The following is a 26,799-nucleotide window of genomic DNA, read 5'->3' as shown; positions in this document are numbered from 1 at the left end:
AAAATTCATGCAGACATTATTTTGCTGTAAGGGAACCAGGGCTCCAACACAACAGTGTTGCTGAAATGGAGGGACATGACATAAATGTGGTTTTTCTTGGTTTCTAGTAATGGCATTTGGAAATGTTTTGTCCTGAGGTCCCCATCGTTCACGAATCATCAAAGGCGCTCCTGTGAACCGATTAAAAAAAAGAGCTTCATGCTAACGTTCCTCTGATCCTTTAAATTATTAACTTCTCACTGCTACTGCTGTGTATATTTTAAATAAAGACACAAGGCCATGTGAAAGAGACGGTACTTTTAAACCATTGATTCACAGCTGACCACAGCTGACCTACATTGTCTACATTTATCTTTCTCTGCTTTCCATCTCTCTCTCCCACCTCTTCCTTTCCTCTCTCATGTCTCTGTGTAAGAGGGGGTTGTCTATAAGATAATCGAATTTCTTGCTTAATGCCCAGGAAGTTACCTCAGCAGACCAGACAACATCCATCTAATGTCAATGGCCCCTCCTCAGTCCTAGATATAAAAAGTTAATATTACCTGTTAAATAAAGTGACTAGAGCACTAGTCCATCATCTTATCGGGTAGTTTTGGAGGTTGTGTAATTTGTCGATTTCTTGCAAGACGGCTCATCTGTAACAAAACGACACAGAGTTTGAAAGCATTACGTTTGTTCAGGTTGCACAAATGTTCTCTAACACTAGTCTACTTTTATACCTTGACATTTCCCCCAACGCTTCAGTTCTCCTTGTCTGCAACAGGGTGCACTCATCTGGAATAGAAAGAAGCAGCAGTAAATATTCAGGCATCTGTAGTTAGTGGATGCTATCCAAGCAAGATCTATCTCAGTCAGGGTGTGTGTGTCAGTGTTTGTGTGTGTGTGTGTGTGTGTGTGTGTGTGTGTCGGTGTGTCTGTGTGCTGTCAGCGTCTCTAGGCTTTTAGCCTAATGAATGCCTGGCCGTTCAGTTCAGACAGGCTATAGCTCACAGCAGCCCATTTGGTCGATTGCCAAGCCGGGCTGTGCTGACTCAGATCTTTGATGGAGAGGAAGGGGTGGGAACAGGACAGAAGGACATGCAGGTCTTCAGGACAGGGGATGGAAAACTTATGGAGATGATATATGAGATTTCACGGCATAACGGAAACCACTCCATACAATCTACTCCCACTGATATACTCTATCCTATTGTGCTCAAATACCACATCAGGCATTGGGTTCACAGGTTAAAGCAGAACATCTAAACTCTTGGATTTACTGATAGTTATGAAAAAAACAGTACAAGAAAGTTCAAAAAAGAAAACGGATGTAAATGTTTGTGTCTAGTGTATCAGAATTGTGTGAAGAAAATTGTAAAATCACCGCATGTGCTCTCGGTTAGAGTGTATCTCAGCTTTCACAGGTCTGGAGTGACTTTTTTAACATTTCAATCAGTTCGATTCCTGCCTCCACCTTGTCTGCGTGCAGTTTGCATGTTCTCTATGTGCTTCGGGGGTTTCCTCTGGGTACTCCATTTTCCTCCCCCAGTCCAAATACATGCGTTGTAGGCTGATTAGCATCTCTAAACTGTCCGTATTGTGAATGGGTGTGTGAACATGTGTGCGATTGTGCCTTGCAATGGGTACAATTATACAATTGTGCCCTTGGGGCACAAGGTGGGGGGCACCTCATCCAGATTGCCGCCCTCCTTGTACCCCAGGTTCCCTGGGGTAGGCTCCAGGCTTCCACCCTGTGTAGTATAAGTGGAAAAGAAAAGGTATGGATGGATAAACAAATAAATTATTTTATCGCCATCTGTTACAACATTAGCAAGGACACTGTTGGGTTTCTGTGTGTAGAGTATTGTGACTTTGTGTTTAGCTGATGGTGAGCCAGGCGATGGGAAAGCGGAGTAGTGTGAGCCCCCTGCTGGGCAAACAATTCACACCTCTCCACAATAATACTGGTACTACTAAAACCATTGTTATAGTGAAACACCATGTACAACTGCCACATTAAAATAATAACAGTTAAACCAAGAAGGCTAGTAAAAAAAAAAAAAAGAGAAAGAAATACTTATGAATAACTGGAAATTAAAGCTCTGAGTGTCTACTTTCATATGAGCCATTAAGCACTACTGTGGATTCTGACAACACAAATAATCTCAATGCTGAACACGGGTACCCCCAAAACAAAGCCTCTGATAAAAACAGTTATAAATAAAATGTTTCTTCACATTAGAATTCACAATATAGTTGCTTGATTGCACTATCACGTCCTATTTATATTGGTGGCTAATCTCATCTAAACCAAGTCAAATTTAAAACTAGCACAAAATTGAAACAATGAAATTTAAAAAATGAATAATTGAATTTTTTTACTCTTTTCATTTTCATAGAAATGTTAATAATGAACAGGGCCTATTATTAATACAGTAATGGTACACCAAACAGCAGCGAAATGTGATAACAAAACAAAGGACACCACTGCTTACTAAAAAGAACATTGCTGCATGCCTGAAGTTTGCAAAAGAGCACATTGACACTCCACAGTGGTATTGGCAAAATGTTTTGTGGACTGATGAAACTAAGATTGAACTATTTGGAAAAACCACACAGCACTACATCTGGCGTAGAAAGGGCACGGCATATCATCTTGAAAACATCATCCCAAATGTAAAGTATGGTGGAGGAAACATCATGATTTAGGCCTGCTTTGCTGTATCAGAGCCTGGCCAGTTTGCAATCATTGAGGGGAAGATGAATTCCCAAGTATATCAGACAGTTCTTCAGGATAATTTGAGAATGTCTGTACGTCAGCAACGACCCAAATCACCGGAGCAAGTCCACAACAGAATGGTTTCAGAATCCACCTTTTGGAAGGACCAAGTCAGAGCCCAGACCTCAACCCAATAGAGATGCTATGGAATGACTTGAAGAGAGCCATACACATGAGACGTCCAAAGAATATGACTGAGCTAAAGCAGTTCTGCCGGGGGGTCAACCAGTTATTAATTCTAAGGGTTCACTTTCTTTTTCCACTGCCATTTTGAATGTTGAATGAGTGTGTTCAATAAAGACATTAGGGATCAGAATTTATTTTGTGTTATTATTTTAGGCACATTATATCAGTCAATACCCTTGACTTAGATGAAGATCAGATAACATCCATCCATCCATCTTCTACCGCTTACTCCTTTTTTATGGCAAATTTATTCAGAAAACCATGAAATTCCAAAATGTTCGCATATTTTTTCCTGCCACTGTATATGGACTTACACTTTGCTTTTGTTCGTTTATTAGATTTCATTCTGATTATTTGCTGTTAATCTAGGGCGAGCATGATGAAACGTGATTTCTTCCCCATGGGCCTCTGTGAATGCTTGTTGTAGTTCTCACTTTTGACCATTATGCAATAATAATTCTGTTGAAGCTAAATTGGGGCATTGAGCTTGATGCCTCACGATTATGAACATCTAGAAAGGCAACCAAATTAATGGACCGGGTTATATCTGTCAAAGACCAAAGTTGTTGTTTTGTTTTTTTTTTAAATCATTAGACTAATTAGTATTTCAAAGGAATTTAAATTGTATGGAGTTGTGACTGTATTAAATGTATGGAGTTGTGAAAGGGGACTTTATGATGGTTAACATATTGGCTCAGTGGCTCATATTGATGAGCCACCACTGATATCAAAATAGTGCTAGTTAAGCAGTTTTGGATACAGACATCAATACAGGAACACACTTGGAGGTTGTGAAGTTATTTCTGGTCATGTCTGTTGAAACTAGCCATTGTAAATAATCAGTTCATTGCTGTTAGGGACTCAGACTGGAGACATATGAGCAGCAGGGTCTCTGCAAGGCTATTAATCCTTCTGCTGTGTGTTTGTTGTCTTCCACACCCACATGTAGGCAGTCCATCATATTCTGTCCTGTCTCTTTACCTCAGCTCTGTCTGTTCCTCCATCACTCTGCTGACTCAAAACTGTGTCTTTGTCTGAGTTCAGACATGGTGGCCTCACTAAGGGTATTGGGTTCCTTGCTATTGTAAATATTTGAATGTTTAGGAAATGATAATAAAGTGTGCTGGCTCTGGTAAAGCCAGTGGTGGAATAGTTTTACATTATTTATTTTATTTTGTTTGGTCTTCCTGGTAGGCGTGGAGATTGGTTTACATAACTTTTTGTGGTGACCCCACACACATTTAATCATCGGTAGAGTCTATCACCCAGGCAGTGCCCTCAACTCCATCATCATTCTTTTTGTCTTACCTCAGCTTTGTCAGACACTTTCTGAGCCAGCTCTGCTTTAAACACATCTTTATCTCTTTAGCTTTCTCACCCCTCCTCCTCCTTCCCTTCACACTAAGCCTCCATGTTTTTATTCATCATTCAGGTTTTAATCTTTCTCTTATACCTCCCCTCCCTCTGTCACTCTTCCACTGTTTGGGGTGATGTCATTCAGCACTGAGAGAATGTTACCCCCTGACACCCCTCCAAAATGATGAACTGAGCTCTTTGTTTCAGCCATGTCCAGACAGCTATGTCTCAAACACACAGCACTAAACAGCACAAGGTTTCTTCCTCTTAAAACATCTTAGGGAGTTTTTCCTTGCCACCATCGCCACTCAGTGGCTTGCTCAGTTGGGATAAATTCACACCTTTAATATCTGTATACCATTTTGATATTTCTGTAAAGCTGCTTTGAGACAATGTCTATTGTAAAAAGCGCTATACAAATAAAATTGAATTGAATTGAATAAATCCTTGTGTACATTTGGCTCTGCTCCCGCTGCTCGAACCTGCCAGGATGCAAAATCAGCTTAATTCATTTTGCAGTTTGGTGGGGTGACATATTAATGCATGAATTCCATAATGTCCTGCTTTAGTGATAAGGGAACAGAAGAGAAGGAAGGAGAAGTGAAGAAAAAAGAAAAAGACAGCAAGGGAAAGTAAGGAGCTTCTGAGGTGATTTGGTGTATGTATGTATGTATGTATGTATGTATGTATGTGTATATATATATATATATATATATATATATATATATATATATATATATATATATATATATATATATATATATATATAATATATAATAAACACAATTGAATATATTGAGGCTGTGTGTTAATATTTTGATGCCAGACCTGAAGTATCTTTTAGCCACAAATTATTATGCTGTGGCCATGAATTTTCTAACTTGAGCCCATGACTTAATATGTTATTGGAGCATAATAGTTTATATGTGGCTTCCAGTTATTTGGTGGAACAGGGCAGATTAGTGTTTTGGGAGTGCAAAGCCACTGCATTTTGATATATATATATATATATATATATGTGTGTGTGTATGTGTGTATGTGTGTGTAGATATAGATATATATATATATATATATATATATATATATATATATACACACACACACACACACACACAGTGATTGGTAGTTTAATTTGTCAGTACATTAACCTCCTTAAATCTTTACAGTGTATTGATCAGTGTATTTATGTTTCAAAAAATGTATGTCATAGATATCAGGAGTAAATACAAATGTATGCATAGTTGTCTTAACCTAAATCTGAACTCTGTCATACACATTCCTTGTACACACTGGCTCTTTAACCTTACAAAATAAAGTGAATTCATGTTAATGACAGGGTTTTACAATAATGATGATTACTTAAAGTGAATATTGTCATTTGGGCTACATGGCTTCATAAATATCAGGAGTCTTAGGGTAAAAGTGCTGATCTAGGTTCAGCCCCTGCTGATCCTATCAACATATTCAGAGAAAGCAACACCAACCAGGGCTCTAATAGATAGTTTTGCTTCAGATACTACTTTATCCTGCTGCTAAATTGGTACATGGCAGAGTCTGGAGCTTGCAAAGCTTCTTAATCTGCTGTGATCAGCAACTGTAAATACATTTTAAGCTTACACAGCCTCCCATAATACAGTGGTCTATTTTTATGACATGTGTTTTATGGTGTTCCTCTGTAGGAGAAGGTTAGTGGTTGCATGGAATCTCTGCCAGGGTACCACTTAAAAAGGCCAGCTCAGTAGTAGCACTTCTACTACATAGTTTGTAAGCCACTGAGACACACCCACTCTCTTTCTCTGTGCCTCTGAAGTGTTATGTCCCAGTTCCAGGGTATAGCAGAATGATTAAATGGGGAACAAAATCAGTTATGGGTATGTATGATTTTAAAAAAAAAAACAGAACGCATATGGGAAAACAAAATAGGAGTGAATTGTGCATCAGGGTTGCGGACAATGAACATAACAATCTCTTCAGGTATGAAGAGATTATACAGGCTAATTGTGAGACAGCAGTAGCTAACATTTACTTCCAAAATCAAACACATCCAAAAAGACATACAATACATATAGATATACAAAGCAGACACATAAAGCAAATCCCCAAATAAAATGGCAGTCACACCCTACACCCAGTGGAACTCATTATATCCTAGTATTTCAGTCACATGATTCTTTTGTTGTGGTCACCAGATTTTGGAGATAATTTTTCACATAACCTCACATATGGCTGGTAAATGATAAATAAGTAAGAGCAAGTCGATATCAGCTAACTAACTTTTGTTAATATCAAGGTTCAAAAACAAACACAGGGTTCACTAACAGTCAGAGCCATCAGAACGAAGTAATGAACACTGAGCAGTTGGGGTCCAATTTGACAATGATTCAAATAGCTATGCAGTGATGACTTCATTATAAGAGACTGCTGCGTCAGTTAATAGTCATGTACAATACTCTGTTTAACCTCAATATAGCTCCCGCCTCGGGTCATTTTGCTAACAGCTATGAGGTGGCGTTGTTTCTTCTTCATTTTTAAACTCACTATGTAATGATGACTTCAATAGATGGCCATTGTTCTAACTTTGCCTCTGGAAGAGTTCAGTGTAATGCAGATCATGTGCACACTGCACTCTATATTGACCTCAAATCATGTTCATGCCCTTTAGGAATAGAGAGTAAGGCCGTGCATAGCTCTGAACTAGGCACATAGCTTTGATGGCCAGAACTGACCTCAGTGACATGATGAGTATTAACAATTTCCTTCCTTTGAGTGGATTGATCCATGCTGAAATCATGAGTTACTAGCATTAGAACCTATTTATTTCAGTGAAGTTTGTTCGCTGAGACATTGTCCAAAAAGAAATTGCCATTTTCATTTAATTGGGTGTTACTTTCTGGAAAAATACTTTGAACCAATGACCAAATTCACAAATGCCACAGTGAAATAGGACATTCTCTCATCACTGACTGGCTGATAGAACCATTTGTTGCTCTTTCACTCATGCATAATTTATGATGCAAAACTATACTAGACAAAGAAATCTTTCATGAAAATAATTTTGTCTCATGGTTAAATGCTGCTTTTAGTGTATGTCTATGGGGAAAAATGTTCTTTTGAAAATGTAATGTAATTCATACCTTTTGACAACAACTATTAGCCAGGTACTGTACATCTGACCAGCTGACCTCTGGCCATTTGGCTTAAGTGGTACCAAATGACAGCAGTGTATTGTTATTATTATTATTATTAGTAGTAGTAGTAGTAGTAGTAGTAGTAGTAGTATTACGGTATTATTATTACTATACTCTTATCAAGATAAAAGCTAACTAGTCCAGGCTGTTTCAATATTGTCTAAAATCACAGAGCCTGGAGTAGCAGCTGTGATTCCAAATGTGTAGGCTGCCAGTTGTTGCATTCATTTGTCTGCACACAGTGTCATCATCCCAGTTTATCCTTGAATCTGATGCCCTGTCAGACCGTACTATTAATCATGAGTTTGCTAATGTTAGTGCACTGTGAAACTTTTTGCTGCTTGTGGCTGGATATTCAGGTGCTGATGTAATCTGTAGTCTCAGACGTGCTTCTGAATACCAGCTGAATTGAATTTCTGAAAGCTTAGCTTAGTTCATGGGTTTAAAAAAAAACTAGGAGACTGTAATAGTTCTTACTGCAGGTTGTTCATCAAACATGGATGGTGGAGTCATGTGCAGGATGTAGTAATAGGTGAAATCAGCCATTTTGATGTTGTCTGTTCAAACAAACTGGTAGGAAGCTGGAAGCTGGAGTCAAGGGTGTTTCCCAGATTTGTGATCATGACAGGAGGAATCATATATAGTACAAATGCACCATCTCAGACAGAATAACCTCAAATGTACAATTAGCACTATTAGCCAATGGGTCCATTTCACCATAATACCTACACACAGACACAGAGTAAAATTACTTCTTGTAAGACCTACAGCCAATTGTTTATTGCACTACTGTCACCTTTGCTTGCAATGGAATGATTTTGGACTTCATCTTTGAAAACACTACCGAGACTAAGCTTCAAAGATGTGTCCAGAATTGTTTGAGAAGACTAACCAGCCAATGATTCCAAGCTAAGTAAAGGATATAAATTCATTCACAGCTTTCAGGTTCAGGTAACACTACCCGACGTTAGCATTGATGATGAGTAGCTTGAGTTCTAGTTAATTTGTCCATATTATTTCATATATTCCCCCATTTGAGTTCATTTCCATTAATCATTTTACTAAATGATAGGTAAGAAAGTTAGTAAAACGTTCATCACTGATAGCATACTTTTGCTAATGTTAGCTAACTTTACTTCAAGTTACTTGAGAACTGTGTTAATACTTGCAGTGAGAATGATGAGTGTTTTTGTTTGTTCAATGACAAATGTAGTCAAAGGTGAGGTAGTAATTAAACAAAGAGCCAACTGAACTTATTCCTGTTGGTTTGAAGGGCTTTCAGATTCGCTTCACCCGATTTCTACTCACTGCAGTTGCAGTTTTTTACCCTCTAAACTCTACTTGTGCTAAGATTCCACTGCAGTTTACAGTTTTTCTATAACGCCTCGATTCTTTCACTGCATTGTTGGTGTTGTAGCAATGTTCTTCCTTTCATGAGAAGGAAGCAAAGTGGTGAAACACTTGTGAAAGTGAAAATGGCCCATCGCTGTGTGAGATATGTGGCATGTTTTGAAGTTTTTTGTTTCCAAGAGTACGTTTTAGATTTGCTTTTGAATAATAGTGTCTGGTCCTGATTTAAAAAAAATGGGCCATGTTTGATGCTTTTTAATTCAGAGAGAAATGACTTGAGTCAATATTATGCCATGAGGCTGTGCAGGCAGTGCCACATTGTGGGTGGTTCTTGTCAGGTGGTCATGGGGTTGCAGCACAGGGGAACTGGACTGTGTCCAGCACATTGTTGGAGTTTCCAGTATAAACACTGAGAGGTAGTCATGCTCCTGATAGATCCAGGGTATGTCTGTGGGAGGTGTATGAGTGACACAGTGAATGGTGGCGGTGTAAAGAGCCTCTCATCAAGCATGTCTAAAATTTATGTTTGGTGGGAAGGATTAATGTTTCAATGATTTAGGAAGAATTAAACCTGTATGGCAGATTAAACAGTCTGGACTTTATACACAGAAAAGCTAAATATCGATATATTTCTTGTACTGATATCTATATGTAAATAAATAAATACCTATATATTTCTACGGTAATCTCATTTTAGATACAGCTTATGATTGTAGTTCATGCATGTTCTCTGTTGGAATAGATTCATGCTGTGCATTCCTACAGCCCCACCCCAGCAAGCGAAATCCTAAGTAGTTATTTTGGTCAGGACAAAGGTCACTAGTTATTCCTGACACCCCTCCTACAGTGAGAATTCCTGCCTGTTTGATCAGCTGGAAGTCTGTCCATTTATTCACAGTGTCTCTGTTAAATTATAGATGAATAAATATTACAAATGAAGAAAGGCTTTTTGCTTGCAAAAAAAGTTCTTCTAACTGATCACCTTTATCCTATGATGAAACATTTCTTTCTTGATGGGATTTGGTCTCTCTAGTATGACTCCGCCCCCACCTACAGAGAACAAGGGCTCACATGGAGGTTTGATGTTGATGTAAATAATTTGTTATGGCTTTCACAGTCACCAGATCTCAACCTAATAGAACACCTATGGGAGATTTTGGAGCGATAAGATAGCACTTTCCACCACCAACCTTATCCCAACACCAACTGGTGGAAAATCTTTTGGAAGACTAGCATTCACCCTCCAGTACAGTTCCGGAGACTTGTACAATCTATATTAGGACACATTGAAGCTGTTCTGGGGCCTTGTGTTTGCCCAACACCTTCCAGACATGCTTTATGGTGTTTTTTCCTTTAATTTGTCACCCATCTGTATTTTCTGTCTTGACAGAGAATATGTAAGCAGGAAAGAGATTTCTGCATTTTGAGGTTTTCAAATACTGGCTACATCTGATGTTATGATTCACTTACTGCATTTCAGTTCTTGTAACACAAACCAGGGAAACTAAAATGCAAAGTCATTTGTAGATGGTGTGTTTAGAAAAATCTACGCAATAATTTTGGTTTGCTGCCCAATGCAACTGTTGACAGTTTGAAGAACAATAGTGAAATAAAATTGTAATAGTTAAAACCTTTCCTACCTAAGATAATAAAGCTAATACAGCTCTGGAATAAATTAGCTTATGGTAATTAAATGAAATGTGACTACTTTCATCCCTCCTGTATTGTTCAAAAGGGCCAACATTTGCCCTTTTTTTGTCATGATTAATTCATAAGCAATTAGTACATTAGTATAAACTTTGTTATAGATTTTTATGTTATGACTTCTACATTATCGAGTACAAAAACAATTTATATTTCCAAACATTAGTTTTCCAGCACAAAATTGTACAGTACAATAACTACTAAAGCAGGACAATAGGCACAGTATGTGACAGTGTGGCGCCGATCAGTACACAGTTTTGGTTCTGGTATAGAAGTGTCAGATATAACAGGTAGTGGAAAAGAATATAAATAATAAAAATGCTGTGAATGTAAACTTAACATACTATGACATAGTATTCAGCATATATGGACCAAGTTTATACCATATATGGACATAGCATAGTATTTTTATAAATGCTATGTATCAGTAACTCATTCTCAGCTCTAATATTTCCTTTATTACACATTAGATAGGTAACAAGGCCTTTAAATCATTTAGACCCGGGAAACTGGTGCATCAGATCAAAGAAGAAGAACTTGTTTTTATATTACATGCTAATAGAGCAAACAGGAGGAAAAATCTGTGGTTATATTATAAATACTAAGAGTTTGTATTAGGTCATTAGTCATTATTTTTATGACTAATGACTAATTATTTTGAAACCATAGTATTCATCCAAATTTTCTGCTTTGTCTTTGTTTGTTCCAGAGAGCTCTTGGCCACCAACTATCAAGAGATATGGTACGGTCCAAATGGTTCACGCTTTTTCTCTAAGCCATCCAACAAGGTGAGTCCATTCTACACACAGCATCAGCAGTTCACACACATCCGCTCAATATGGTCAATTGATGTTATTAAGGATTGTGGTGTTAATTTGTAGGTCTGTGTTATTTTGAGAAGTTAGCAGTTGTCTGCCACACTGATGTCGCAGGGGGACATTGCTAGCACAGTCACAATGGTGTTTAATAGGAGAAATAATTTCACTGATCTCAGACATACTGTAAATGATGTTGATGTTAGCTCCTAAAAACAAAAGAGTAAGAGCGTGTTTTCTCACTTGCCATTTTTCACCACTGTTCAATATCATATTTATGAGAATCCAATTTGACTTCCAACTTTGGATGTAATTTGAACGCGGCATAAATCCCACTGCACCACTATCAGCAGATAGTCGATTGACATTGAGGGTAATGTAATGAGAAAATATGTCAATGAAAGCTGACTAAAAAAATCCCCAACAACAAGAACAAAAAACAATTCAGAATTTAATTACAAAATAAATGTAGGATACTAATGAAGATCACATATTAACTATAACGTGGTTAATATGTAAGCTATTCAGTGTGGCTCTTTTCTTTAAAATCACAGATCAAGTGTAATGGACGAATCATAGTGGATGAATGACCTTTTCACTGGTGCAGCTATCAGTGACATGCCACAAACTATGATGCACTGCTAAGCTTTTTCAAAGAAGAATAAGAAAAAGAAGCCATTACCATGTTAGCCTCATCCTGCCAACTAGAAATTATCACTAAATCTAAACAGCTCATTACTGGAAACAGAAAAGGAACAAGCATTATTGGGTTAGTTTCCAAATTGGGAATTTCCTAATGATGAATTAAATCAAAAACAAATAATTAATTACTTTAAGAACAGGAACAGGAGCCACCCACAGCTCTAACTAATAATAAAGCATGCAGCATATTTTGAATCACCCAAAACATTTTAACCCCTTAAAGCCCAGCTTGTTATTCAGTCATTCAACTTAAATGATCAGTAACTATTTAGAATTATACAGCAGCTGTAGTGAAACTAATAGGAAACGTTTATAGTCACAAAAGTTAGGAATGTTAGTCTGAACCCAGCATCTGGTGCTCAGAGTTTAAAGGGTTAAATCAGAGACTGAACTGACCCTATGGACCTGCTGTGTGTGTTTATTTTCAGGATCACTGTTATTATCATGGCACAGTGAGAGGAGCGGAGGACTCCAGTGTTGTTCTCAGCACCTGTTCTGGACTCAAGTAAATACAAAAGCAACTGTCATGTCCTCACAAAACACTGATTCCACACTTAAATTCCTCCCTCCTGTATCTGCATGTATTTCTTATTAATTTCACTGCAGCTATTGAATAATTCATGGTAAGTATTGAATAATAAGCGTTAATATGTATAACTAAACAATGCAGTGGGGTTTTGAGGTGTTGAATTTATCATAAATACAAGAAAATTGAGTGGGAGCCACCCACATATATACTGATGCAACCATCTGAACTGATCTGTAGCGATCTGATCTCTCTGTATGCAGCACAGTGGGGTTAACCACACCAGCACGCAGTTTGAAGACACAAAAATCCCCATGCTATTTATTAAACTGTTAATGATTCATTCCTCATTTTAAGAATGGAGTGGGAGCCGCCCACATATATACTGATGCAAGCATTACGATGCTTGGTCATGCATTTTCTCAGAAGATCTGATCTCTCTCTGTATATAGCACAGCTGGGTTAACCACACTAGCACACAATTTGAAGACACAAATATCACCATGCTATTTAAAAAAAAAAATAAAAATTCCAGGGTGGGGTCAGTTCCAGGTGCACAAAAAAACAAACTAGCTAAACCAGCACGCCAGCTTAATAATGTTACAGCAATTAATGTGTTATGATAAAGGAATGAATCAATATTAATACGCAAGTTTTCCTTCTCATTAATTCATATTCAAAAGTCCACTTCTTTTAGCTCCATAATATTGTTATTTCTAATTTTGCTGGTAGAAAATACAGCATCAAAATGTTCCACGATACTACTTGGCGTGTAAATGTCACAACATACAATGCCTCATAAGTGATATAATGGTGAATATCGAGAAGTAAAAAATCTTGTGGTGCAACTATCCTGAAGCATTGCTAAGCTTTTTCAAAGAAGAAGAAGGCTTTTCCATGTTAGTCACCTAGAAATCTTCACTATACCTAAACGACTCATTACTGGAAACCAAAAAGGAAGTGGGATTGTTGTGTTATTTTAAAACCCTGAACGTTTACAGAGGCAGAAATTTCAAGAGCTACAGATAAATAATAGTATCTTTGGAAAGGAACACTTAAAGGAAGAAAATGGAATGTTGTACAACATTTGATAGATTGATTAACAGTTATTTGGGTATATTTATTAGCACCTTTGGAGTACGTCATAGTTTATTATTGTAATAATCATAGACAATAATTGCAACACATTTGCCTGCTACTCTAAGTTCACACTAATGAGTCACAAGTAGTACTTGTGTTGCTTGTGGGTGTGTAGTGATCAATACTGTTTTCTTTGTCCAGTGTTGTTGTTTTTTTCATTCTGGTAAGAAATGATAGGAGCCAACATGTATAGCATACAAGCCCACTATACAATTTATACACACCACTTTTGTTTAAAATGTATTTATGTTTGATTTACATATTATGTGCTAGGCATGGTAGTTCTCTCTTTGCCAGATCAACAAAACAAACTGTTCTAGTTACACAAACTCACTAGATGCATCAGTTATTTCTTCAACTTCCCTCCTAACATTATTTTTCTTTGTGAGGTTGACTGAAACCACTGTTCTAGGTTTTTCTTTCATTTTTGTGAACCAAACAGTAAATTGGAACTAAATGCCAGTAGAAACTGAAGTGGAAGTAAAGAAACGTCAGCTCACACATAACAGTTTGGTCCAAGGTATCGTTTGAGCCAATCGTTTGTACTTTTCTCCACTGTGTTATACAAAATTTGCACAGAATTCACAAAATCGCCATTCGCTGCTATCTCTGAAATCAGGATTCTGTGTCATGTACATACTCTACATAGAAAATTAATGATTGCCTGTTTTGTTGCTCGTAAGTGTGAACGTAGCTTTAGGGTTGCCAACAAATATGTTTGTGTTAATGCATTTATTACTTTGTTTGCTTTAATTATTTGTATTTCTTCCATGGGCTGTTTTTTGTATGCGTGTTGGAAATGTTGAGTCATTTTGGGCGTTTTGCATAAATTAGAATAATTATATGTAGCTGCAAATTTGAATTTATTCCTATTCAAGCAAAATAAATAATTTTTGCCCAAATCTTATACTGAACTGACCCCATGAAAGTGCCAACCTCCTCTTTGTCAGTCCCTGAATTGTCAGAAATGAATGCATAATCAAGGAAACTCCGCTATATTTGCAGATTTGGGCGTGTCATGTGACGTCATCACAACGCGCATTCATGCCCTCTTCGATTCACGTGCGTCAAACATGAGTAGAGCTAAAATGTCTCATTTACCAACAAACATCACTGCGAAAGACAGTTGCATGCAATACAATTTGTGCAATTGCGATTTCGCCAATTCAAGTAGTTTTTCCGCAAAAATAGCACAAAATACTCTGCAAAGTGCATTGCAAATTCTGTGGGGAAAAAGCAGCAGCAGAATCAAGCATTTTTGCCTGCAACAGTCACAGTTTGGTTTACTTTTTCCTATAGTTATATTTAGTTTATACCTAGACACACACACACAAACACAAATAAGGCCATTTTAGGAGCTGGGTGAAAGAATCTTGTTAACTTGTTTTCCATAAATGTTACTTAAAATTTGGCTTTGAGTAAACAGGCTTCCTGTTTATGTTGAAATGAATGTTAGTGGTGTTCACTCATAAGCCACTCATAAGATAGAGATTAGCCTGAAAAGACACTGGGGTGTCACTTTATTATAATTCTAGTGCATATTAAGTGCACGACTGAATGGTCATGTTACTTGTTATGAATGAGCCAAAAATAAAATGAAAGCATTGCAGTAAATCTTCCAGGGCTGCAGTATCAGCACTATGAAGCGTTTCTGGGTCATCCCAGTTCTTAGTTCACTGAGTTCAGTGAAGGCAAACATAGCTGGGTCTCTGGGCTCTGAGTGGGATGACACGGCATGTATGGAGTGTTGTTTCGTACTGTGTGTGATGTGGAGAGTCGGCTTCCTGCCTGCGTTAGTCAGAGGAGACAAACAGGCCTGCATTGAGTGACGCTAGAGTCTCAGTACCATTTCGGACAGTGCGGGTTGAATACATTTACAAACTAATGGGCAACTTCTGGAACACAGCCGATGTCATTGCCCTTGACATTTCCTCCAGAATCTCTAGTTACTAATTCTTATGCACGCATGGACAGATGTGCAGACACACAAACACACACAGACACAAACACACACACGTGCACATTCCTTCTCCTCCAGAATACCTTTTGCAGCTGCAAACTATACCTCAACTTAAAAAAAAGGAAGTTGTGTATGTACATATGTCTGCAATCTGTAATTGTGCATGCATTATAGAGTTTTTTTTCCATCATTTGTAACTTTCATGTCACTTCCTTGTTATGTGTGAATGTAACTTTTTTCTTGCTGGATAGCATACAATTAGCAGTATTTTGTTTGTGTGTGTGTGTGCGTGCGTGTGTGTGTGTGTGTGTGTGTGTGTGTGTGTGTGTGTGTGTGTGTGTGTGTGCATGCACCGTCCAAGGATTGGACATCTGCAAATTTTTCTTTTTTCCAGTTTGTATTATTCCTTGTTTTGGACTGTGTATGTGTTCGTGTGTGTGTATGCACATCTGTTCGTACATGTGTGTATGTTGGGAACTGCGAAAGCTGCGCACTCCTAGATATTGGATATTGGAAATCTTTTTTTGTTCCAAGTGACCCTGGCAGCTGTATGTGCTGTAAACCTTTGTTGGCCATTGAATGAATTTAATCCTCCTGCTGCTCCCATTCATCTGGGACTATGTAAAAACTATGTTGTGATTCATTTATTAATTGATTTTTTTCATAATGTACCTTATGTTAAGCTAAGTAAGCAACAACTTGCTTTAAGAAATCACTGAGCGTCAGCACAGACCTGGCTTACATCCAGACCTTTCATTATTTATAGTCTTCATAATCTTCAGTAACTGCTTTATGCTATTCAGAGTCAGAGTGGATCCGGGGCCTATCCTGGGTTCAAGGCAGCAATACACCCTGGAATGGAAACCAGTGCACAATGCACACAGATATGTACATACACCGTCTTACCTAGGTGCATTTCTTTGAGTAGCTAATAGAGTAACAAATAATAGAGGCATGTTTTTGTGATGCGGGAGGTAACCAGAGGACCCAGAGGAAACCCATGTGGACATGGAGAGAGCTTTAAAGTGGTAACGCTACCCACTATGCCAGTGTGCTTTATAATGTATAGTAGCACATTTCATAAAGACACACTACCGTAATCTCTGTGATGAAATGCTGCGTAACACTTAAACATGTTGAGTTATTAGTAGATATACTTATTTGCTGACACTGACACGCAGTTATTATAATAGTCAATGGTAAATGGAAGATTGTGTAAATTAAATTTTTGGCTGAACTACTCCTGATGCATAACCCTTATCAGGATGTCTCTTCTAATTTACATTTATTTGTTTGATCGTTTGTGTATGAAATGCATGCATGTATGTGGATCTAATATAGCTACAGCATCTGTATATCGAAAGCCAATGTGCAACTATTCTCACAAGCCAGATTGCAAGCTTTTTCTACAGAGTCTGGTACTTTCTGTCAATGAACATGGCCATGAACAGGCTGCTTTCACAGGAAGAGGCTATTTGACTGACATTACAATGGACCAACCATAGACTTTTCTCATAGCTCATAGCTTCAAACAAAACTCTTGACTAACATTAAAAGTCGTTACGCTGTGAATATTTTTTTTCTCAATCCATTTATTACATCTTGATTACATCTCTCTGAAAACCTCCATGAATCACAGTGTTTAAAAACATTTGATTTCCTTTTTGTGCTTATACATGGATGTGTGAATAGTGAATCAGATTCTGAAGCTTGTGACCAGAAAGGTGCACAAAATGTAAGAGATGCTCTGTGTGTTGTAGGCAGAGAATCTGAAGTTGAGACTAGTGCTACTGTCAGACACTTTGTGTTTCGTTCCATCTCCAGGGGCATGATTGCCTTGAACCGCAGTGCAACATACGTGATCGAGCCTCTGGCCAATCACAGCATCTCTCAGGGCCATGCAGTGTTCCGTGCTGAGAGCCTGAAAATACCCATGAGCACCTGCAACCAACATCATGGAGGAGAGAACCAGACAGACAAGCTGGCCGAGCTAATTGGTGGGATTGCACAGGCCAGTCATTTCAGCAGGGTGAATATATGTCAAATCAGTAATTATCAGCGATTCAGGAAACTTGATCTTTATCTTTGTCACTGATCCAGAAATAAATAAATAAATAGTTGTATGATGATACTGAACAAAACTAGAGTAATTAAAGTGGCCGTTAATCTCATATAGGAAGGGACATCTTACATAATGTCAAGTCAGTTATATTTGGAACATGATATTTGGTCATCATGTTAGAAGCACTGTAGCACATGTGGTTTTCTCCACAGAAAAAGAGAGACGTCAGCCGCAATATGAAGTATGTGGAGCTGATGATGGTGGCTGATCACGCTGAGGTAAAAGCACAACCAAGAGCAAATTGTAAAATACTCTGGACTGAAACTTAATATTTGATGCACTCTAGTCACAATGGTATTGAAATTGCATGCACAAAAAAGAAAGATGACAAAGGTGGCTAAATCCTTTGATTAATCTATTGCTCTAGAAATGCAGTATGAGTTGGATTTGCTCTTGTTTCAGTAAGGCTGATAAGCACTCTGGTGGCGCCAGAGATAATAACCTTACTTCCTTTCATTATTGATCTGCCTCTGCACTAATGGAGTGCATCCTAGTGATGCGTCTGTATAATGTGTGCACGTGTGCACGTGTGCCTGGGAGACCATACAGGTCAGAATGACATAATGACCACTGTTCTGCTTCTGCTGCAGTTCGTGAAACATGGTAGTGACCTGGAGAAGACCAAGACAAAGCTACTTGAAGCTGCCAACTACGTGGACAAGGTAGTAACAGAGAAATACAAATGTAATGTCTTTTGTTACATAGGTCAAAAATGAAATGTGTTTACTGTACTTAGAAAATAAAATAAAATAAAAAACATCAAACAAATGATATCTTAGCAAGTGAAAATATCTTGAATATGGGCAAATGTATCCAGTATTTTTATTAGATTGTTAATATAACAAATATAATATTATTCAGCCTGTGTGAAATGCATTTACTCATTTCAAGCTGTATGTTTATTTTACTTCTTTAATTACTTAAATTATCTGCCAGAAGTACAAAACGTTTTCAAGCAGTAAAAAATCTCTACAAATAAGTTTAGTCATATTCTTTTTTTTTTTCTTTTCATTTTTTATAAATGAATAAATAAATAATATGAACTACTAGATACATTTGACTATATTCAGTATATTTTCACTTGCTAGGATCATTGTAATACTGAATATACTATATTCATTAGAAAAATAATGAATATACTGTGCAAGCAGAGTGCTTCATCCACATTAGTCTCTCTAGTCTTATCACTTCTGCTCCTGTCGCTCTGGCACATATCCAAAGCATATGAAAAGATACACTTAGCTAGCAATTAAAATTTCTTCAGACAGACTAAGCTCAACCTTTAAAACTTGACTTTTCATGATTTCTGGCTGTTTGCCAGAATTCAAGTGCCGTGACATTTGACATTATATCTTAGCCCTTATGTTGTCCAATTTGACTACATTGCATCTCTTTATCCTATCAGTATTACAAAGCGCTGAACATCCGTGTAGCCCTGATACTGCTGGAGATTTGGAATGACGGGGATAAGATCAGTGTAACGAACAACCCTTATAGCACACTGGAGGCCTTCCTGACCTGGAGGAGGAAACAGTTGCGACAGCTGCCCAATGACAACGCACAGCTCATCACGTCAGTCTATCAGCCAATAGCATCATCTGTTAAAGCAAAACCACTTATCACAGACCAGATTTATAGCACAAGTTCAAATGTGAATGTAGATTAGTGCATTTAGTGTAAACAAAAGCGTGTGGAGGATCTGAGCAAGTCTTTTGCTGGCTCTTTTAGGGGTATGGCGTTCCAGGGGACTACTATAGGGCTGGCTCCTCTAAAAGCTATGTGTTCTGAATACCAGTCAGGAGGAGTTAACTCGGTAAAACAAACTGCTGTATTATTCAACATCTCTATCTCTTTCCCATATGTACATGCCTCATCTTTCTCTCGTTCTCGTTCTCTCTCAATTTCAAGGACCACTCTGAAATTGCAGTTGGGGTCGCTGCCACCATGGCTCATGAGATGGGGCATAATTTTGGGATGAACCATGACAGTGAGGGCTGCTGCCAGGCCCTGCCTGAGGATGGAGGATGCATCATGGCTGCAGCTACCGGGTGAGACTCCAGCTACTAACACAAACAGCTGTAAATACCTGGTCATTCATTTCCTTCATCTAGCTCATGAGAATAAGAAGGGCATCTTGAGATCTTAGGGGTGATTTATCTAACAAGATTTAGTATTTAGCTTAATCCTTTACTGCATTATGTTGCCATAGGGCAACAATTAAGTATCTCCATTTTATTGATAATAAGACAAAACTAGTATTTTCCCATGTAACTGGAAAAAGGGGGCTTTCATTTTGACTGTTTTTGCTCTTCCTTTTCTGCAGTCACATGGCATGGTGAAGGTCATCATTGGAGGACTCTCAAAATGTGATTAATTTTTCAATATTTAGGCAAAACTACTTAAGTAAAGAACTGAAACACTACTATTTTGTATGTATTTTGAATGAGTACATTTCTAGAAGATTTTTTAGGCACACAGTGGCTTAGTGCTTAGCATGTTCGCCTCACACCTCCAGGGTTGGGGGATCGATTCCCGCCGCTGCCCTGTGTGTGTGGAGTTTGCATGTTCTCCCCGTGCTGCGGGGGTTTCCTCCGGGTTCTCCGGTTTCCTTCCCCAGTCCAAAGGCATGCATGGTAGGCTGATAGGCATGTCTAAAGTGTATGTAGTGTATGAATGGGTGTGTGTATGTGAGTGTGCCCTGCGATGGATTGGCACCCTGTCCGGCAACCCTGAAGGATTAGTGGTATAGAAGATATAACTTTTACATGCTTACTAGGTGGCAAAAAAATTCTGTAACTTATAGTCTGTTAATTCAAGTAAGTGGAATTGCAATCTCACACATTTTGTGCTATTTTTGACAACATCATTGCGTGTTGTTGCAACAATTTACCGACCCCCCCCCATTTAATTTCATGTTTTTTTTATATATATATATATATATATATTTCTATTACCAATTGAAGTAATAGAAATCCAGAAAAGTATTTTTTTTAATTCATGCAACATGAATTATTTTAGCTATTTATGTATTTATCTATATGTCATTACATTCATCTTCAGTAAGTGCTTTATCCTGGTCAGGAACACAGTGGACCCAGAGCCTGGAGTAGCCAAGGAATACAGGCTATGATGCATGAATACATTCTCAATTACAATTATTACATGCCTCCACTGTCTAGGGTCAGGGAGACAGTAACAAGGAAACTTATGTGCAACAAGAATTTTTAAAAACGTCACACAGCTTTTTGTAACACTGAAGAGTAATATTTACTTGGTAAGTTCAAATACAAAAAGGAAAGCTTCAAAAAGATTTCAGGAGGGGACCAGGCCAAAATAACAAACATAAACGTTCTGCCTTTGAGGGGAGTATTTTCTAAACTTTTAAAAGTAAAATTCAAAATGAACAACAAAATTCTTACCTTCCTCCCTTTCTAACCAAACACAGGAGAAAACATGGGCAGTAGTAACAAAAATAGCATCCACCTCTCTACTGCTTCCAAAATAACAATTCAATTATAAACATGATAATTGTTACACTCTACACCCTGACTATGTTTTTGGGAGGTGGGAGGAAACCAGAGAACCCAGAGAAACCCACACAGACACTAGGAGAACATGTAAAACTCTACATAGACAGTAACCCTAGCTCAGGATCGTACAAGGCATCCTGGAGTTGTGAGGCTGCAGTGCTACCTGCTGCATCACCATGCCATATTTCATGAGCACAGAACATTTAATAGAGTCAATTACCCAATCAAATTTATTGCTTTCATAGACAAGACAGAGAATGTCATGCGAGCCTGCAGGTTATTTGTACTCGTCAGCATGATCTCTCACTTCTATCTGTGCATTACACTTCCTGTAATGACTTCTCAGATCTACATTTTGTGTCTGCCAGTGCATATCTTGCTTTTAAAAGAAATAAAAGGAGCTAATTTAATTACAGCAAAATACCAAAAATATCTAATATCTTGTGGTTTTGTGCATTGATTTTGCACCACATGACTAGCATAAAAAAAATGCTTTTGAATCTTAACTCTCTTCTGATTGTTGTTTTCTTTCCACCTGTCTACAGACATCCATTCCCTCGTGTGTTTAATCAGTGTAACCAGGCAGAGCTGAAGCGCTATCTGAGCTCAGGGGGTGGGAAATGTCTGTTTAATCTACCAAACACCCGGGTCATGTACGGAGGCCAGCGCTGTGGCAACGGCTACCTTGAGGAGGGGGAGGAGTGTGACTGTGGAGAGGTGGAGGTGAGAGCATTACCTGCACTCTTTCGCCTCTGTCTCTAATTTTTTCTGTCTCTCTTTTCTATTTTCTCATTATCTTGTGTTATAGGAATGTTCCAGTCCATGCTGTAATGCCAATAACTGCACACTAAAAGCGGGTGCTGAGTGTGCCCATGGAGTTTGCTGTGAGAACTGCAAGGTAATTTAATAGTCCATAACTCTATTTAGTAATACATTCTGAAAGGTCAGCTTTATTCTTGACTTATTTCCTCTTAGTTGAAGAGTCCAGGTGCGCTTTGCCGCGCTCCCTCGGGTTCCTGTGACCTGCCTGAGTATTGTGATGGTAAATCAGAGTCCTGCCCTGCTAATTTCTACCTGATGGATGGCAGCTCCTGTGCACATGGCCAAGCTTACTGTTACACAGGCATGTGCTTGACCCTGGAGCAGCAGTGCCTCTCTCTCTGGGGGAAAGGTAAATCTGGTCAGCTTAGACAAATCTATCAAGTATATTAGCTTCAGCTGATTGATGAGTCAAGCCGAGTCATGTAATTCTAGGAATATACATTTGAGGTCTTAAGTTTACGTACGCCTTGGAGAATCTGCAAAATGATAATAATAATAATAATAATAATAAAAGAGGGATCATAAAAATTGCAATTAGTTTTTTTAATTAGACCTGCCCTGAATAAGCTATTTCACACAACAGATGTTTACATATACTCCACAAGACACAATAATAACTGAATTTACACAAATGAACCAGGTCAAAAGTTTACAGCCGCTTGATTATTAATACTGCGTTGTTACCTGGATGATCAGTGACTGTGTTTATATTTTGTGAGAGCTGTCCCTTGTTTGTCGTGAGCAGTTAAACTGCCCACTGTTCTTCATAAAAATCCTCCAGGTCCTGCACATTCTTTGCTTTTCCAGCATGTTCTGCAAATTTGACCCCTTTCCAACACAGGCTATATGATGTTGAGATCCTTCTTTTCACACTGAAGACAATTTGGGGACTCGTACACAACTATTACAAAAGCTGCAAACATTCACTGATGCTCAAGAAGGTAACACACTACATTAAGAGCCAGGGGGGTGTAAACTTTTGAACAGGATGATCGGTGTAAATTGTTGTTTTTTGTTTTTTTTTAAATTTTCATTCAGTACTGCCCTTCAGAAACTACATAAGATATTTACATGCTTCCCAGAAGACAAAATAATAATAATTACACATTCAAATAGATGGAAACCTGGCACAAAAAATGACTTTGGTTTGGCAAGGTGACAATGCCATCTGTGGGTCCCTAAGTAAAGCTGTAAGGTGTAAACATTTTATTGTATATAATGCAAAATATTATCCTATAAATCATATACTGTGCTTTATTCCTTATGTATTACACTCGAGGTAAGGAGCCAAGAGAAGAAAGATTATGAGATCATGTGTAGATCAAGAATCCTCTCAAGCTCATTAATCAGAGAACACTTATAGGAATAATATTGCTTTTTCATGACCAAGACCAAAATGAAAATTATACACTTTATTTGTGCTACAACACTTGCAATATGCACTAATGCTACCTGGGTAAAGTTTAACATAGCCCTGTTAATGGTGCCAGTGAACAATTTTCCTGATTCATTTTGGTAATAGCTGAAGGTTTTAACATCTGTATAGCACATGAGAAAGCACATGGTTCTCTGTATCCCTTCACAGATGGCCGACCCGCTCCGGATCTGTGCTTCACAGAGGTAAACAGGGCTGGAGATACCTATGGAAACTGTGGCAAAAACCTCATGGGTGAATACAGGAAGTGCACTGAGCGGTAAGCATCATTCACAGAAAACAAAACTGAAAACTCCAAATAAAATGGAAAGACACACATTTACGGAGATTTTTTTGTCTAAGGGATGCTAAATGCGGAAAGATACAATGTCAGAGTGCTGCTACTAAGCCCATTGAAACCAACGCAGTCTCCATCGACACCACCATCCGGCGAGACCAGCATCAGATCCTGTGTCGAGGTACACATATCTACCGGCTTGGCAAGGGAGACGAGGGTCTGGGAGACACGCTGGACCCTGGGCTGGTTATGACCGGAACCAAGTGTGGGGACAGTGCAGTGAGTACTGAGTACATGTAGTCATGTGTAACTGTTGTAACGAGAACCATTGCCATTGACCATATATCGTAATGCTGTCTTTTATCATTTGCTCTCTCTCTCTCTCTCTCCCTCTCTCTCTCTCTCTCTCTCTCTCTGAGCAGATTTGTTTTGCTGGGGAGTGTCGCAACGCATCCTTCCTGAAAGCGGATGAGTGCAATGCCAAGTGTCATGGGCGTGGGGTAGGTGCTCACTTTGGTGCACTGCCAGCATTGATCTGCCAGAACTTTAGCCCATGTGGGTGGCTTCGCTTCACAGAGCAACTTCCTGTCCTCCCATTACCCTGTTAGCTCACAGCTTCTCCATCAGTCATGCAATAGATTACATGCAGTATATGTGAACAGGAACAGACCCCTTCAGGGATGGCTATTACATCCTCACTGCTGTAGTAGGTCATGTATTCACACTCTTTTCAATGTTAAAATGTCCCACTTTATCTTTAAGTTTTTTAAGCACTTTAGCAGTGTGTTGACTATGTTCAACAAGATTAAAAAGAGATATTAGATGAGAGGAGATGAGTTGATGAGATAAGAAAAGGCATGCCGAATAAGTTAGTAGATTTTGAAATACAGATGTGGTCGTGATGACAGGACTGTTGATTAAACCTGCATGTTTTCTTTTATAGATGTGTAACAACAATCATAACTGCCACTGTGACACAGGCTGGGCACCGCCTTACTGTGAGGAAGAGGGAAATGGCGGCAGCATGGACAGTGGCCCCGTGACTACAAAAAGTGAGTCAGACACCTACCTACATACATACATACGTACGTACGTACGTACGTACATACGTACGCATATACATTTTTTTTTTTTTGAGAAATTGAGTTAATTTTATAATCACACCACTGAAAATAAAGGTGTCAAAATATTATGGAACAATATCTTAAAACCACACCATTGTCAGATGAAACCTTATTCCAAGGTCTGGATTTATAAATTTCCTAAATGTTTTTGCTTTAAAATTTATTTGAATACCTTGCAATCTTAGGCAAATAGCTTTTAAATGCACAAACACCTTAATTACAGTATTTCAGACAAAACAGTGCCACTCAGGTGGATTATAGTTATTCATCAGATGTTCATATGTCAATGGTAAACATCCACTTCAGTGCATTAACTATTGCAAATACGTCTTGGAAGTAGAGGTGAATCAATTGTTCAAAATAAATGAAAAAAATATTTACACATATCTCATATTGGTCACAGAAGTATAATGGGAGGGAAATTGTTTGTTTAAAAAAAAATTAATAATAATTAATATATTTAAACATCTATAATGAATGAATGAATGTACCTTATCAGGGCATATAATATGTACCTTATCAGGGCATATAATATTGAACATATTAAATATTATTATATTATTTCCTGCTTTTTGTTGTCTGTTTTTCCACCATAAATATAAACAACTCAAACAAATGTAAAATATAAATAGTGTAATTTATTTGGAAGAATTGTTTTCCTGGAAGTATTTGTTATTTTTATTCCATGAAACAAGTTAAATCCTTCTATGTCTGTAATCCTTCTGCATACTTCATACAGTTGTGTTCTTTGATCTGGTATTGACTATAAGAAGTCCATAAGGGGTATGGACTATGGCAGCTTCAGTTGAGTGTGGGTTTAAATGGTTTGTTTGATGTTGCAGGCAACTTACTTGCTCTCCTGGTGCTCCTCCCTGTGGGTATCTCCTTGGGATCGGGAATTCTGCTCCTCTACTGGTGCTACAAGCGAAAACTTCATGCTTTGAAAGATGTGGCTCATGCCCCTCGTCAGATATCTATTAAGTAATACTGAAATTTGCAGCTTGGTGATATTCATGTGCTTATAACTTGGTATATTTTCTTCTACATGTCATGAGTGTTTCAAATGTGTTCACTTTGATTGAACTTTCAGTGTCCCAGTTTCAACAGACTCCAAAACATTTGCTAGTGGTCACACCAACCCAACATTCCAGCTACAGAAACCTAACACGGACAAAGCGGTAATATGTCACCTTCTGTATCGGTAAGCTGCATTGAAGGTTTTAATACTGCATAATGCCAAATTGTTGTGATTTTTCCACAGGACACTAGCCAGCAGCCAACTCCTACTGGTACACCAAGATCGAGACATTCCACTGTCCAGCCAGTGGTCAAACCACTGCCAGTCCCAGCATACTTGCTACAGCAGAAGAGTCCTCCACTCTCAGAGACCAGCTCAAGGTCTTTCCCATCTCCATCCGTGGCACCAAAACCTAGACCAAACCCTCCAAGCAGACCTCCTCCACCTCGTCCTGCTACCAAACCCACTCAGATCAAAAAGGTGTGTTTCACTGATCTGCTTTTGACAGATGAAGCAATGACCTGAAAGCCATTCACCTCACTCATAGAAAAAGAAACAGCAAAACAGGTCACTGGTCAAGGTTATATAAGTTAAACTTGAGATGTTTCAGATTACATTAGTAATCCACAACTGGGTGTGTTTTCTTTATCAAGGAGGACTCATTTAGAAAAGGCCATCAAGTATCACCAGCATTGTTGCAGAAAGGAAGGGCCAATCTGATGCACTCTGGTGGAAATCTCAGGTAATCCACCTAAAAAATACACTGCTCAGTTTCAGCTTTAATCA

General features: G+C 38.3%; 1 protein-coding gene across 1 annotated transcript in view; it reads left to right on the top strand.

Annotated features, from left to right (window-relative positions):
* The window catches only part of adam19b (ADAM metallopeptidase domain 19b), a 31,328-nt gene that overhangs the window by 2,854 nt on the left and 1,675 nt on the right, over positions 1 to 26,799 (top strand). The window contains exons 4-22 of the mRNA XM_017475199.3: positions 11,252 to 11,330; positions 12,488 to 12,564; positions 17,510 to 17,714; positions 17,960 to 18,025; positions 18,398 to 18,469; positions 19,213 to 19,379; positions 19,536 to 19,620; positions 19,716 to 19,855; positions 21,883 to 22,060; positions 22,146 to 22,235; positions 22,313 to 22,508; positions 23,745 to 23,853; positions 23,937 to 24,150; positions 24,294 to 24,371; positions 24,815 to 24,923; positions 25,838 to 25,976; positions 26,086 to 26,173; positions 26,257 to 26,493; positions 26,667 to 26,755. Of these exons, the coding sequence (XP_017330688.1) occupies positions 11,252 to 11,330; positions 12,488 to 12,564; positions 17,510 to 17,714; positions 17,960 to 18,025; positions 18,398 to 18,469; positions 19,213 to 19,379; positions 19,536 to 19,620; positions 19,716 to 19,855; positions 21,883 to 22,060; positions 22,146 to 22,235; positions 22,313 to 22,508; positions 23,745 to 23,853; positions 23,937 to 24,150; positions 24,294 to 24,371; positions 24,815 to 24,923; positions 25,838 to 25,976; positions 26,086 to 26,173; positions 26,257 to 26,493; positions 26,667 to 26,755 (2,418 nt within the window). The remainder of the gene's footprint in view (positions 1 to 11,251; positions 11,331 to 12,487; positions 12,565 to 17,509; positions 17,715 to 17,959; positions 18,026 to 18,397; positions 18,470 to 19,212; positions 19,380 to 19,535; positions 19,621 to 19,715; positions 19,856 to 21,882; positions 22,061 to 22,145; positions 22,236 to 22,312; positions 22,509 to 23,744; positions 23,854 to 23,936; positions 24,151 to 24,293; positions 24,372 to 24,814; positions 24,924 to 25,837; positions 25,977 to 26,085; positions 26,174 to 26,256; positions 26,494 to 26,666; positions 26,756 to 26,799) is intronic.

Source organism: Ictalurus punctatus, chromosome 8 (assembly GCF_001660625.3).
Source record: "Ictalurus punctatus breed USDA103 chromosome 8, Coco_2.0, whole genome shotgun sequence".
Lineage (NCBI taxonomy): Eukaryota > Metazoa > Chordata > Actinopteri > Siluriformes > Ictaluridae > Ictalurus > Ictalurus punctatus.
The sequence above is the reverse complement of the archived record's forward strand: the minus strand, read 5'-3'. Positions and strand labels throughout refer to the sequence as shown.